This window comes from Corvus moneduloides, chromosome 20 (assembly GCF_009650955.1).
Source record: "Corvus moneduloides isolate bCorMon1 chromosome 20, bCorMon1.pri, whole genome shotgun sequence".
NCBI classification, from domain to species: Eukaryota; Metazoa; Chordata; class Aves; order Passeriformes; family Corvidae; genus Corvus; species Corvus moneduloides.
Genome location: NC_045495.1, coordinates 856790 through 870151, shown reverse-complemented (window position 1 = coordinate 870151; position 13362 = coordinate 856790). Strand labels below are relative to the sequence as shown.

The 13362-nt window shown below is 48.6% G+C and overlaps 1 protein-coding gene across 4 annotated transcripts in view; it reads right to left on the bottom strand.

The window, feature by feature from the left end:
- Positions 1-3148: 3148 nt before the first annotated feature.
- Positions 3149-13362, bottom strand: part of NF1 (neurofibromin 1) — an 86848-nt gene continuing 76634 nt past the window's right edge. For 3 of the 4 annotated variants that reach the window (XM_032130218.1, XM_032130217.1, XM_032130219.1), the window contains 6 exons: positions 13164-13291; positions 12577-12677; positions 11979-12121; positions 11815-11861; positions 10968-11184; positions 7653-7795 (listed from right to left, as the gene is read on the bottom strand). In XM_032130218.1, coding sequence (XP_031986109.1) covers positions 7653-7795; positions 10968-11184; positions 11815-11861; positions 11979-12121; positions 12577-12677; positions 13164-13291 — 779 coding nt within the window. Of the gene's footprint in view, positions 7796-10967; positions 11185-11814; positions 11862-11978; positions 12122-12576; positions 12678-13163; positions 13292-13362 lie in introns of all 4 variants that reach the window. The other variant, XM_032130216.1, reaches the window with a different exon arrangement.

Genomic DNA, 13362 nt, shown 5'->3' with positions numbered 1-13362 from the left:
ATTTTACACAAACGTTAGGCTGGTGGTGACACATTAGTGAGCAAATATTAGCCAGAAGCTACAGCAATGGATTGGAACTGCAATGAGAAATGCAAATCTGTGTTCAGGCAAGGTTATTGCTCAGCTCCAGCAGTACCAAGTTGGAATTAATAGAGACTTTTCACGTTGTTGTGTAATACTTGTGACATTTCCCGCCAGGGCTTTTGGCATCCTTACAGAAGATCCATTGTGTAAATGATTTCTGTGTCCCAAGGAACCTCTGAGGTTTTGGGGGGATACACAGTAGTGAAGCACGGCTGGTCAGCGCTGGCACTGCCACGCTCTGTGGGCTGTGTGACAGCAGATTCCAGGACAACTGTAGGCAAGGCACTCGGAGGAGACTCTGGGAAATCGTTGACGCTGTTCTAAGGAGGCTGGGAATTTCCAGAGGAGGCTGGTGAGAGAGGGAAAGGCCCCAGGGTGTGGCAGGAGCAGCCCAAGCAGAAGCCAGGTCTTGGGAAGAGTGTGCTGACCCTTGCAGGGCATCACTGGGAATTCTGTGTTACTGTGACAGCGGGAGGGGCTAGGCCTCCACCCTGGGTCTGTGTGGGAAGAGTTGTTTGGGAGTGGTGCATCCTCTCTCCAAACAATCCAGCGGAGTTGCATGGTAGCACACGGAGTGGCAGGAGCCAGGTGGTGTGGGTGCTGCTCTTTCCCATGCAGCCAGCCAGGCAGCTCAGAGGGCACAGGATGCTGTGCTGCTTTGGGGCTTCTGAGGAGACTGCTCTGCGTTTGTCACTGGACCTGTCTCTGTGGGGACAGGTGGCTCTGGATTTCCCAGTGGAACAACTTCAGCTGCTTTTTTAAATCTTTTGGAACTTCAGCAGCAAAGTCAGAGGGAAGCAGTAGGTCAGGGAGAGGTGGCTCATGCTTTGGGCCAGGGAGCAGCGGAGCTAGAGTGAGTTATAAACCAGAGCAGCTCCTGGGGGTATCCACTGGTGGCCGCAGCAGTGCAGGAAAGCACTTCAAGGCTCCTTCCAGCTTGAGAGCCTGAGCTTTCTGTTCGTCCGGCAGTTACGGATTAGCCCCAGTCAGCCTCCTCCCTTTGCAGTACCCAGGGCTCATCCTGCAGAGCCACTGCTGTTCCCAGAGCTCACTGGGTGTGAGCAGCACCCTCTGCACCAGGTAATGCTGCACAAGCCTGCTGCACACACCGTCACTGCAGGCACGGGGGAGCTCAGGGCTGCGCTGGCCAGGCTGGCTGAAGCCAAACCTGCCCGCTGTTTATTGACACGTGCCCGCAGCAGGCAGTTGGTACGTGAGAGTGTAAATGAGTAACTTGGAGAAATCACAGTCCTGTATAAGCAGGATTGCCCTTCCTAAATCACCGATTCGTGTAAGTATTTTTCTGTGAAAGTTCCTGATTTGCCTCAAATCTTTTTGTTTAGAGCAGTTGGGAATTAATACTAAATACCCACTTAAAAACTACAAATTGTGCCACACATAAAAGTGGAAAAAATCCATCGGTGTGGGGACTTTGCCCTTTTGATGTCACTAATCTGAGGATCTCAGAAGTTTGTCCGTTAAGAATTCCCAGCTTGGAATTCTTGGAAGTTACAACAGTAACTTGGCTGTTACTGTTGGGCAATTCCAGCATTTATGGTGCCTGGTGGTCAAACATTCAGGGATTTGTCAAGGTCACAGCCCCAGCCTGTGTCAGACACACATTGGGACCAGAACAGCTGAAGCCTCTTGTGGACCTGGCCATTTCATTGCCCCGTGTCCTCACAGCCCGAGGAGGAGGAGGAGGAGGAGGAGGGCTGGATGAGCAGATCCTCAGCGTATGCACCGTGTCTTGCTGCACAGCCAGCTCTCCTGGGCAGACCTCACTCTCCCAGTTCCTAACTGGGGGTGGAAGCAGCAAAACAGATATTTCCAGTTTGTCTGAAGGACAGTATGCTATGAGAAAAAAATATTAAAATACAATTTAATAGTTCAGGGGGGTTTTCTTGAGCACATAGTTACTCCTGGCTATTTATAGCACTGTCATTTAAATATCCCAGAAGATCCCGTCATCAGGTTTTTTCACGATTCCTTTGAAGAACAAACCCATACTTGTTTGAACAAGTCACATCATGGTAATTGTTTTTCTACGCTCTCCACCCACACAAGCCTGGGAGTGATTTTCATTTGAGAGCTTCAGCAGAGGAGCAGCCAACCGAGGAGCCGCTGTTGCAAGGCACAAAGGATTCACACCTGAAAATCCTAACTCCAGTAGCGGGGAAGGCATTTCACTGCTCTGAGAGGGACCCAGCACTGCACAGCTGCAGGAGGGCGGCTTTGGCCGTTAGTTCTGTGACACAGGTGACTCATCCATCACCTCAGAGCTGTTTGAGTTCAGGTGTTCTGTCCCCTGTCCTCAGAGGGGGCTGAGGGAGCACGGACACATGAAACGCATTTGGTAATGGCATAAGTGACCAGGCAGAATCCAATCCTATGACAGGACCTAAGGGAACAGGTATCACCCATCTCACCTGGGACAGTGCTGGGGCACCTTCACCAACAGCTCTGAGCCATCCTGGGGTCAGCCATGAACAACTTTCTTTCTTTTCCTCATTGTGCAGTTTTTAGCTCCAGAACAGAATTCATACCCTAAGATAAGTAAGTTCTGCATTTTTACTTTATTATTTTCCTTTGTAAAATATTTCAGCCGCATCAGCTGGGCAGGGGTTTTGAAGCTGTTTCCTTAGACAGAATTGCCTGCTCCAATGGTGCAATTTTCCCCTAAATACAGTTTTTCCAACTGCATACATAACTGAAATAAAACTTTCCTTTCATTCCCTCCCTGTGGCTACAGTGTATTTGTGATCTCAAGTAGCAAGGAGGCTTGACTGTCCAAAAGAGGAACTTTAGGAATGTTTTTGGCAGCAGTGATTGAGCAGGTGCTGCTCAGGGGCTGGCTCCTGCCTGGCTCCCACTCCAGGTCCAACTCAGAACTAAGGAACATTTCCTCTGAAGTAAAGAAAATGAAATTTAACAGTTCACACACTGCTGCTCTTCCACTCGTGCAGCCCCAGCTGGCACCAGGAGCACGACGGGAATCACCTGTCCAGGTGTCTGCAGGCCTGTCTGTTCACCGTGCTGGAACAATAAGATGTCTCAGAAGAAGTCAATGCAGTCACACTTTAATGTGTCTTTACATCCTTTTACGATTCACAAAGCCAGAATATAAGTACTTATACATTTTTAATGGGAAAGTAATGTATCCCCCTAAAAGAAAAATAGATGTGATTAATCTTTTGTCAGAGAAGTTGCCTGACAGCTGAAACCTCAAGCTTCTAGGCTAAAAAAGCTCAAATAGACAAATTATACTGAATTGTTCTTTAAAGACCAAGCAGCTGTTTTATTACAATATTAAATTTACATTTTAAAAAGAAATATTCTGATTTATTATTCAGTTATGATAATCTTATTGAAGTGACATGAAATTCATGACAATGGGCTTTCTTCTTCCTCAGTCACCGCAGGCAATCTTAGATCTGTGCAGGATCCCACACCCAGAGCAGCACCAGTCTGGGAACACAAACCCCAGACACTGGATTTTAACTGGAATCTTAATTTTCCCCAGAAAAAGTGGGGGTTGGGTCTGGGACTGGGCCGGATCCCTTGGTTCAGCCCCAAAAAACCCACCCAAACTTGTCCCAACAGAGAGAGGACATCGGCGTACACCACCTTCACCCCGCAGCGCCCGGGAATGACCTTCAAACAACTGGGAGCAGGTTGAATTTACATTTTACTTCAAAAAAAAGGGGGAATTACATACATGAGGGGAGAATGGGGTGAACAATAATTATCTGAAACCAGGTTTCCACCATTCTGACCCACAGCTCCCACCGGCGCTGGGACGAGCGGGGTCTCCAGGCTCACACGCTCGGTTTTACGGCATGACCAGGACTGGGATCACGGAAACCCTTTGGAAGCCGAGGCCGGATGGAAGCAGTGAGATCATACACGGGGTGAGTGTGTCGTACACAGCTTCTGGTTTAAATGATGTAACGCACCAGGAGGGAGGAGGAGTAGTTAACAGTTACTAACACTAGAATAATCAAATTTGTATGTTATACATATACAGCAACTAACTGCTTTACAAAAAAAGCAAAATAATACAATATATTGTCACATGTATTTACAGTGTAGTAAATATACTTTTCTGTCAAATTTTACACAAAAACTATTTACAGGTGAATATACTGCATAAAAAAAAAGGTGGGACCAACACTCTGAGTGACTGTCTGTGGTTTGTTGCATAACAATAGGACGTGCTTTGTGACATCGGAAAAAATTAACCTTAGAATGAAACAGAAGAAGCCCTAAAACCTACAACCCGGGTCAGAGCCAGCCCCGGCACGCGCCGGGGGCTCAGCCCACGAGACTCAGTGAAACGTTCCCTGTCCTGGGAAACCTCATGCACAGTAAAGCAGAAACATCGGCATCATTACAGGTAGGTTATGCACTATTCAAATACTACTGCGTTATCTTTAAGTCAGGGAAAATACAAACACAAACAGAATGTTAATTGTCTTTACAGTACTGAGCTGTGGTCAGTGCGGGCCGGGAACGGGCTCTGAGCCAGGGGGGGTCACACATGCTCCCCAGGAGGGCATTACATGGTCCACGTGTTCCAACTGGATTTTTCTGAATCTTAAGTTTTCATGTCAGAGCACAGGGACTCTGGGGCTGCAGCTCCAGCCCTGCAGCAGAGCCTGGAGCAGCAGCCACTGCCAGCAGCCCGCGGGCTGTCTGGAGTGCAGCGGCATTGGGGACCCTGGGATGGGGCTCCTGCGTGTCAGGTCAGGGCTCACACCCACACTGTCACCAGCAACAACCTGCTGGTCACCAGAGAACAGAGCAGCAGGTGGAGAAAGGATGGAGCAGCCCGGGATGGGAGCAGCGCTCCCAGGGATGGAATGGGCAGGGTGGAGAGTGCTCAAACGGGGAAAGAACAAAGGAAGGAGGACGTGAGAAAGAAAAAGAGGCAAATCCCAGCAGCGGCTGCTGGAGGGAGCGGGAGAGCGATGCAGTGACAGTAAGGCACTCAACAACTAATTACTGATGGGAGTTTAATCATTACACAAAGGCCATGGTTCCCTAGAGGCCAAGCACGAGCTTCCCAAGCACCAGTACTAGAAGACAATGTCCCTGTCTCTTGGGGCACACACAATCCCAAATTAAACCTTGGCCATCAGCAGTCCTTACACCCCAATTCCACCCCCATTACCTGGCACAGGTGTCTGACACCCCTGCTCTGCCAGGGCCCAGGCCCTCTCAATGAATCTCTCATACAGGGAAAACTCCAACCGACTCCCTCTTTCCAGGAAAAGAGGAAATTCAGTTTTGTTCACTGACTTTATGAAGAGACGAATTTTTCAGCTGGGACTGAGAGCCTGGAGTAGTTCTCACAGGGAAGGTGACTTTCATCCCTGTCCCCTCTGCTCTCACATCTCTGTGCTGCAGAGAACACATCAGTTCTGATGGAGGGACACTTCTGACATGGGCAATGCACAACACTGAAGGGCTCGCTCTCTGCCCAAACAAAATCAGTTGGGCAGTTCCTGTTTGCAGACCTGCTCATACGACAAACAACTGAAAACAGCACACCACCTTTACAAGAGATTCTTGTTTTCCTCCCACCTCCAAATCCTCAGGCTTCTACAATTCCTTGTCCTCAGCAAAACGGGAAGGGCTGGAACCAGCTCGACTGGGCACAACCCAGTGCAAAAACCCCAGTGACACCAGGGGTGGCTCCTCACAATCTGAGTTGTGGGATGACAATGGTTTCTAACCTGGGGACCCCAAAGCCAAGGCATGAGCCCCTGCTCTGTCCCTGAGCCCAGCTCAGCTTCACGGCCCTGCTCGGACCCCACTCTGTGTCACCAGTGACCATGTTCCTGCCCTGGCGCCTGCACCACCCGAGTGAGGGGATTTGGTTAATTGCACCAGTTCATCTTTCTAACCTGTTTATTCCATGACTGCTAATTCTAAGTTTTCCTCTTGTTTTGGCAAACTATTTGCATATGAAGTTTGTGTTCATAGTTTTTCCAGGACTGTAAACAAATTAAAGAAATTGTTATTTTATGAATCAATACAATAAAGGTATTTTTATTTACATAAATGTTACATTGTTACTGTGTGGATACATGGGAATTATGTGCTATAGCAATAAAATCGGAACCCTTAATTGTACCATTCTCTAATAATTTAGCTGTGAAGTTCGATTTACTGAAAGCCACTAACGATTGCACTGGAGGACTAGCTTTTACCTAATGGATATACTTTTTTTTTTCCTTTAAAGCCACTGAAGGATTGTTAATTCCTACCACAGCAGAGGGATCTGAAACTGGGAAGCGGATCTGGTTCTGAGCAGGAGCTGTGTGAGCCCCCAGGGACGCAGCCCCTGCCTGAACTCAGCCCAAACTCAGCCACCCTGCACGTGCCCGCGGGGCAGCGGCACCCACAGCGGGACCAGCAGCAGCCCCCGTGCCAGCACTGGGCCCCACAGCAGCACCAGCACCGCCCTCTCCCCTGCCAGCGGCGGTGCGCGTCCCCAGGCGCCGGTGCCGACTGCCACCCGCAGCCCTGACAGTGACAGCACCCCAGGCTTGTGTGACCCCCGCAGGACCCCGAACCCGCCCCGGGAGGTGACTCTGCCAGACGGCCCTGGGACTGGACACAGTGTCAGTTAATTTAAATTCATGTACCTTGAGCAATGTGGCTGTTTCTGTCCCTGCTCGGGCAGCACAGGGGCAGCTTTGCCACATACTATCCCCCAGAGCTGGGATGAATCTACTCCATTTCCCCTCCATTCCCTACTGGATATTCTGCCAGGAGCTCTGGAAGGTGTGCATTGTTGGGAAGGGCAGAACTAAAGCAGGTGCTACAATGACAGCCCAAGGGTCAGTTCCCAGGGATTTTCCCCTGTACAACCTCCTCAGGGCAGATAAAGTACAGCAAAACAAAAAAAAAAAAAAAGCTTGGGGAAAAAAGCCAGTTTGTCCAGTCTGGTCCATGTACAGTCCAAGCGTGTGAAGCCTGGTCTGGGGAATGAGGGACTCCTGCAGCCTCCTTTTCCTCTCCCCTTTATTGCTAATTACCTGAAATTTAACCTAATCACCACTTCTGTTAAGCGCCTTGTACTGCAGCTATCGTGAACTTCTCAGTGTGGTAAAAAAAAGTACACAGCTAAAATCTTACAGGTTTGGATTAAAACCAGGATTAGAGAAACTTCCCCGGCTCAGGAAGCCACTACCTTGAGGTGTGCAAACAGGGTTAAGGATCAACACTTCCCTTAGCAGGAACACCCGAGGCCAGAACAGACACACGGCGGGGCTGGGAAATGGCTTTGGATTCAGACAAGACGCGGCTTTGCAGCGCTACAGAACTCCAACCTCCCCCGGGGCACACGCGTGGTTCTGGAACACCGGCTGAAACCGAACACGGGGGGATGAAGGCGTTAACTCAGGCAGTGGGTCAGGAGTTGATCATCTGGCAACGCGGCTGGCGGGATGGGAACTGTACAGATCAAGTGCAGCATCACACCCGGTGGAGGGCCCTTCGCGAGGGGCCGCGCGTGTCAGTCAGGTCCAAAAATAAAAAATAAAATTAAAAAGCGACAATCACACGATCTTTTTGATGCTGTGACGCTTGAAGCTGCCGGCGCTTCGCTGCTTCTGCACTTGGCTGGCGGAGCCGTGGCGCATCCTCCCGCTGTTGGCGTGGCCGGCGGTGGGCGAGAGCTCCACGTTCTCCTTGTCGATCCCTGCGGAGACACAGGGGCTGCGCTGAGTCCCGCTGCCGGCAGCCTCCAGCCGCCCCAGCCGCGGGAATGCCGGAGGGGCGGGTCCCAGAGGGGGCCGGACCCCGCCGAGCTCCGCCCGCCCGGCACCGCCGGGACGTGTTTGAAAAGAATCAAATACGATTTGTGGCAGGTAAGGGCTGCTGAGCCGCTCGCCCCTGCCCTCGAGCCTGTGGAGCCAGCAGAGAGCAAAGGGAGAGTAAAACCAAGAAAACTTGGTGTCCTGCTGAAAACGAAAGTCTGCTTAAGTGAGGGAAGGAGGAAAACGCAAAACAAACCATTAAATTCACTCTTAATGAGTAAAGAAAGAGTTTCCTAAGGAGGGTCTTGACAGGAAACAGGCACAGAGGAGGTGAGGCTGGGACAAGGTCCTGCAGAGCAAAACTCTGTTATGCTTTGCTAAAAGTCTCCTATCAAACAAACCTCAAAACTGAAGTGCTTTAGTGAAGACCCCACTGGCATTAGAGCCCTCAGCAATGGCTTCGGGCACTGTCACTGCACACCCAAAGCCCCGAGCTGACCTTAGTGCACACGTGCTCCCGATCCATTGTTGCTCTCTACGCTGGAACTGCTGAGAGTTAACCCCCCTGCAGCAGCCTCTCTGTGTAGCTGCCACACTGTGTCTGTCTGGTGAGGATGCAAGTACAATCAGCAGCAAAAGTTGGGATGTCTGACAGCAAATACAAAGGTTAGAACAAAGTTCTGTTCCTGTAAGTGACATATCCACAATTATGTGCAAGAAATTGATTGGCGTTGGCATTAGTGAGAACAAAGAACACCCTGCAGAGGCTGCACCATCCTCTCCTTGTGTGGGTGGCAGCACAAAACCCCCAAACTACGCTGAGGACAGGGACAACCCATGGGCATGAGCAAAAAACCCTCTTCTGCAGCTTTCTCTTACTTCTCCACACAAGGCAGCAATGCAGAAGTGTGCAGCTCCTGATTTACTGCACCTCTGTCTGCTGCAGTTTAGTCCAAAGAACTCATGTCTGTTTGCCCGTGTGCCCCTGCAGCCAGAGCTGAGTCCTGGTGAATCTAGAGCTCACACCAAACAGTTCATTTTAGCTTCACACGTGCAGCAGAGTGATTTCCAGTATTAAGCATCCACTTGTCTGTTACCAGATTTATTCTCAAGGCTGTGGGTGACTTTGTCTGCTCTACCACCAGGTATTACTGGCATCCCCCAAGAAATGCACCAGCTTAGCACTTGCTGAAGCCATTCCCGTGTCAGAAACTGCTCCTCATGCCACAGCCCGGCCCTAACGCAGCTCAAGCAGCATTTCGTGCAAATATGATGAAAGAAGAAAGTACCTGGATGAGGCAGCTGCATGAAAACTGCAGACTTAGAGCAAGGCAGAGAAGCTTCACAGACACAGAATGAAAGAAATAAATGTAAGTGAATAATGTCCATGAGACAGGGACGGGGAGGGAAAGAAACAGAAATGGTGACAGACAAAACATTTATAAACAATGATCCTGCCTAGTTGTTTCCAGATGCAAGAAATGAAATTTTCATGTATCTGCAACTTAGTATTTGTAGCCATAATAAAAAAAATGCAGTTGGCTGAAAATGTTTCTTTTAACTCAGTGCTGCTGAACACGTGGCCTTCACACTGGTGTTTGAAATTTAATTTCCAAGCAAACAGTGCTCAGAATGCCAGTGCGTTGTTTCAGACTCACTATTAACCTGAACCAGTTCCCTAGTTCCCAACTCTGTTTGTGGAGACTCTTAACCAGCCTTTGACAAAAGCCATCTGTTTGCACAGCACTTGGAAGGAATGTTTGACGAGCTGGATTAATTCCTTCCTCTCAGCTTGTAAAGAAGAGGGAATGGAAAGTGGGGCAGAAGGAAGGAGGACATTTACAGAGCAAAATGCTTCTTTCCCTTGCAGAGAGCTCAATCCTGCACCATCACCTCATCCTTGGAAACGAACTGCTGGAGCTGCAACCCATGCGGTGTTCCAAATGGAAAGGTGCTGCCCAAATGTCCTTCTACACTGACAGCAAGGTCTGCTCCCAAAGAAACCCCTGTCCCCAAATCATTCCAACAGCCCTGCCTTACCCCTGCTGCTCCTCTGCACCCTGAACAAACCATCCCAGTGCTTGTGAGCCAGGGCAGATTCCTGCACAGAGCCAAGCCCAGCCAGCAACACCTCTGTAAAGGCTATCCCTCAGTACAAGGGGGTTTTGGCCTTCCATCAAGGTTAGAAATGAGGCAGAAATAAAAGGTTGGTTGATGTGAGTGTTCAGAACTGCAGAAGTTAAATCATCACTGAAGAAATATCCCACAGTATAATATTTATTTAAAAAGTAAAGTATTTCCTCAATATATGAGCCACCCCTCCCAAGCCACTTCATGAGTCTTCATGTAGGTTTCTTTGATATAAATTCTGTTTTCTTCCTATATTTAATTTCTCTGGCTTGTGCTGCTGTACTGAGTAACTCTTTACTCATTTTCACCCTGCAAATCTTTGCTGTTTAATTTCACCTCCGCATTCCCCTGCAATTCCCTTCTCCCATGCCAGAAGCTGGGTATTTTTATCCATTTACTGCCTCTGATGACTGTACTTTTTCTGCACACCCTTACTTCACCATCAGCATATTTCTGGCAATACAACAGTCTAAAGGACCCACATGAACTCTTTTTTCCTGGAAGGCACAGCCCGACCCCAGCGCAATGCCCGTGTGAGCACTGGCCTTGGATCACACAGGCAACTGGAGCAGTGTCAGCCCACACCAGTCTGCTGGGCACTGAGGGATTATTCTTCTCAACATATGCTACACCTCGCAGTGCCCAGATCAGCCTTTTCTCCTAGCAAATTACCTTGATTGTATGTTTATATTTATTAGTTTTTCAAGCCCTCACTGCTGCACATGTTCCACATGAAGGTGCTGCTGTTCTGATGCCCTTAATGTTCTTCCCTTCACATGGAGCGACCCAGGAGACAGCTTTTGTGATGGATAAAATCCAGGATCTGAACCAACAGGGTAATAGCTCAGGAACAGTTTAACATTCATTTGACTCCACAATGCACCAATGTTTGATGCATAAACACATCCAAAGAGCCAACGAGCCTCCTAAACCAGGAAATTCCCACATTTCCCCTACCCAGGTGGTACCAGAACAGGCACTGACCTGGAGAGTGCTGGGAAGTGGCAAGTGAGGTCATGGAGTTGGAGAGGTTGAGGTTTGCAGTGATGCTGAGCTGGCTCTGCACCGCCGGAGGATATGGAGATGTGGGGGTCAGGAGAGATTCTTCACTGGTTTCCTCATCAATTCCAGGCAAATACGTGTCAATCAAGGCATCAAGGAACTTCACTATGAGCTCAGCATAGTCTGGGATTTGGGTTTGCTGTGGGAGATGGGGGGAAAATAGATTGTTTTTTCCTTTGTACTTTCCTGTCAGTTTGAGCTTTGCTCCAGAGCTCACCCTCAAGTCCCACTGCTTCACCTGCAAATTTTTAAGAGCATTTGATGTATCTGTAATTACAAACTGACTTGAGTGATCTTGTCCAGACCAATCTAAATGTACACACTGCAGACCAGGCGTCAGTGTGACCCCAGTGCATGGGAGCCCAGGGGCAGCAAGAGGGGCTGCAGAGCCCCTGCCCCAGCCCCACACCTGGGCCACTTCCCTTGGGATGGCCGGACACATGGGCAGTGCTCCACTGCCTCTGCTCCAACACAAAATTCAGCCTCGTGGAATCATCACTTATCAAATTAACCCCCTGCCCTGTAAGATACATGTAATAAAGTGACCCTGGGAGCAGGAAAGTTGCACTTACACACCTGGCTGCTTTTACCCCGCTCTGGTAGCTTATCTATCCCAGCACCTGCTGCAGGCCCAGGGCTGAGTTTAGTCCTAGAGGTGCCCCTGACATTCTCTGTTCATTCATAAGTGAGTGGTGCTCCTTATGAGCATCTTTCCTGCAGAACCAATGTGCCCCAGAAAGGCCAGTCCAGACCCCCACAGAGCTCTTACCTTGGAGAAGGGGCCAGCAAACCTCCACAGCCCATTGAATCCAAAACCTGCAACAACAAATGGAATACCACCATAAAAGCCCAGCTCTCACCTGACAGAGCCGCCAGAGAGTGCTCCCAGTACAGCACTACTTAAAAAAAAAAAAAAAAAGATAAAATATTTACTCTGTAGATAGGACGTTTGGTATTGGGGTGGAGACTCCTCATGGTACACAACACTCTGCACAATCCCATGAATTGGATTCAACAAGTTTGGATCCTGGCACAGCGATAAAAGGGTATTGATCTTGGAATCCAATAAATTATGCCTGAGGAAAGGAGAAGTGGCTTAGTTTTTGGTCATTAAATAAAATAAACCTGCAGTTCCCAAGTGACTTTAGCAAACAGCAGTTCAGGTGGGATTTTCATCTCCCCAGTGATTTCAGAACACAATTCCTAACTCTGTTCCATGACGACTCTGATGATGTGCTCAGGTCAGTTGTGAATGCCTGTTCACCTTGACTTCTGACAGCTGGGTTTCCTTTACACACATTCACTCCAGCAAAACTACAACAGGTGTCTAAAGAAACACCCAAAGAGCCCCTGCACTAGGTTTTAAATCAGCTTTGAAACACTCGGGACAAATTAAAATCAACCAGCGTGGACAGACTGCAGCTTGTAACCTCCACACAAGCAAGTGCCTTGTAGATGCTTGTCCTGGACCAGAGACCTCTAAAGAAGAGCCAGGTACAGAGTTAATGTAACCAGAACTTCAGGTACTCACACAACAGGAAAGACCTTTGGGAAGACAACACTGGCTTCTGCTAAATACTCGTAGAGGATGCGCTGGTCGAACTCGTCCGTGGTGTATTTCACCAGCGTGGCCTGGCAGGGAAGGAGCCGTTAGTTCACCTGGGTGGTTGCAGCCTTTGCTTAAAGGTTTTAAGCTTTAAAGGGTTTAAGATTTCTGACTAGCAGAAAGCAGCATTACAAAAGATTGATTTATGTCTCTATTGAGAAACAACAGAACCAACTGGCAACAACTAGTATTTTGGCAATAAATGTATCTGGTCAGTTTTTTACACAACTGAGTCTTTCTGAATCGTACCTGGAGTGGGAACTGCAGTGGTACAGCTGAAGAAAGTGCTATCAGACTGCACCTCTATTACTAGTTAATGACTTTTAAACTGAATTATGCTGGGATTCCAATAATGCTCATTTCTTTTAAACTATAATATATCAATAACCTTTTATGATACAAAATAGCGTGTCATAAAACTCAGGCAGGAAACACTCCAAGGAACGTGTTTGTTTTGCTGGGAGACAAAAGGACATCAGAAAATAGCAAACAACACACAGAAGAAAGCTTACAAGAACTGTAAGCAGCAGTGCTTGAATTTTTGGGTCAGTCAGAACTTCTTCATCCAGGAGGACGTTTGACTCGGAAACGGAAACTTTCCGGAGGTGTGGGTGTTGCTGTGGTGATATTCTCTGGGTTTCTGCCAGATAAAAAAGAGCAACTCATCCAGAGCAAAATAAACCCAAAGCAAGACAGAATCAGGTTCTGCAC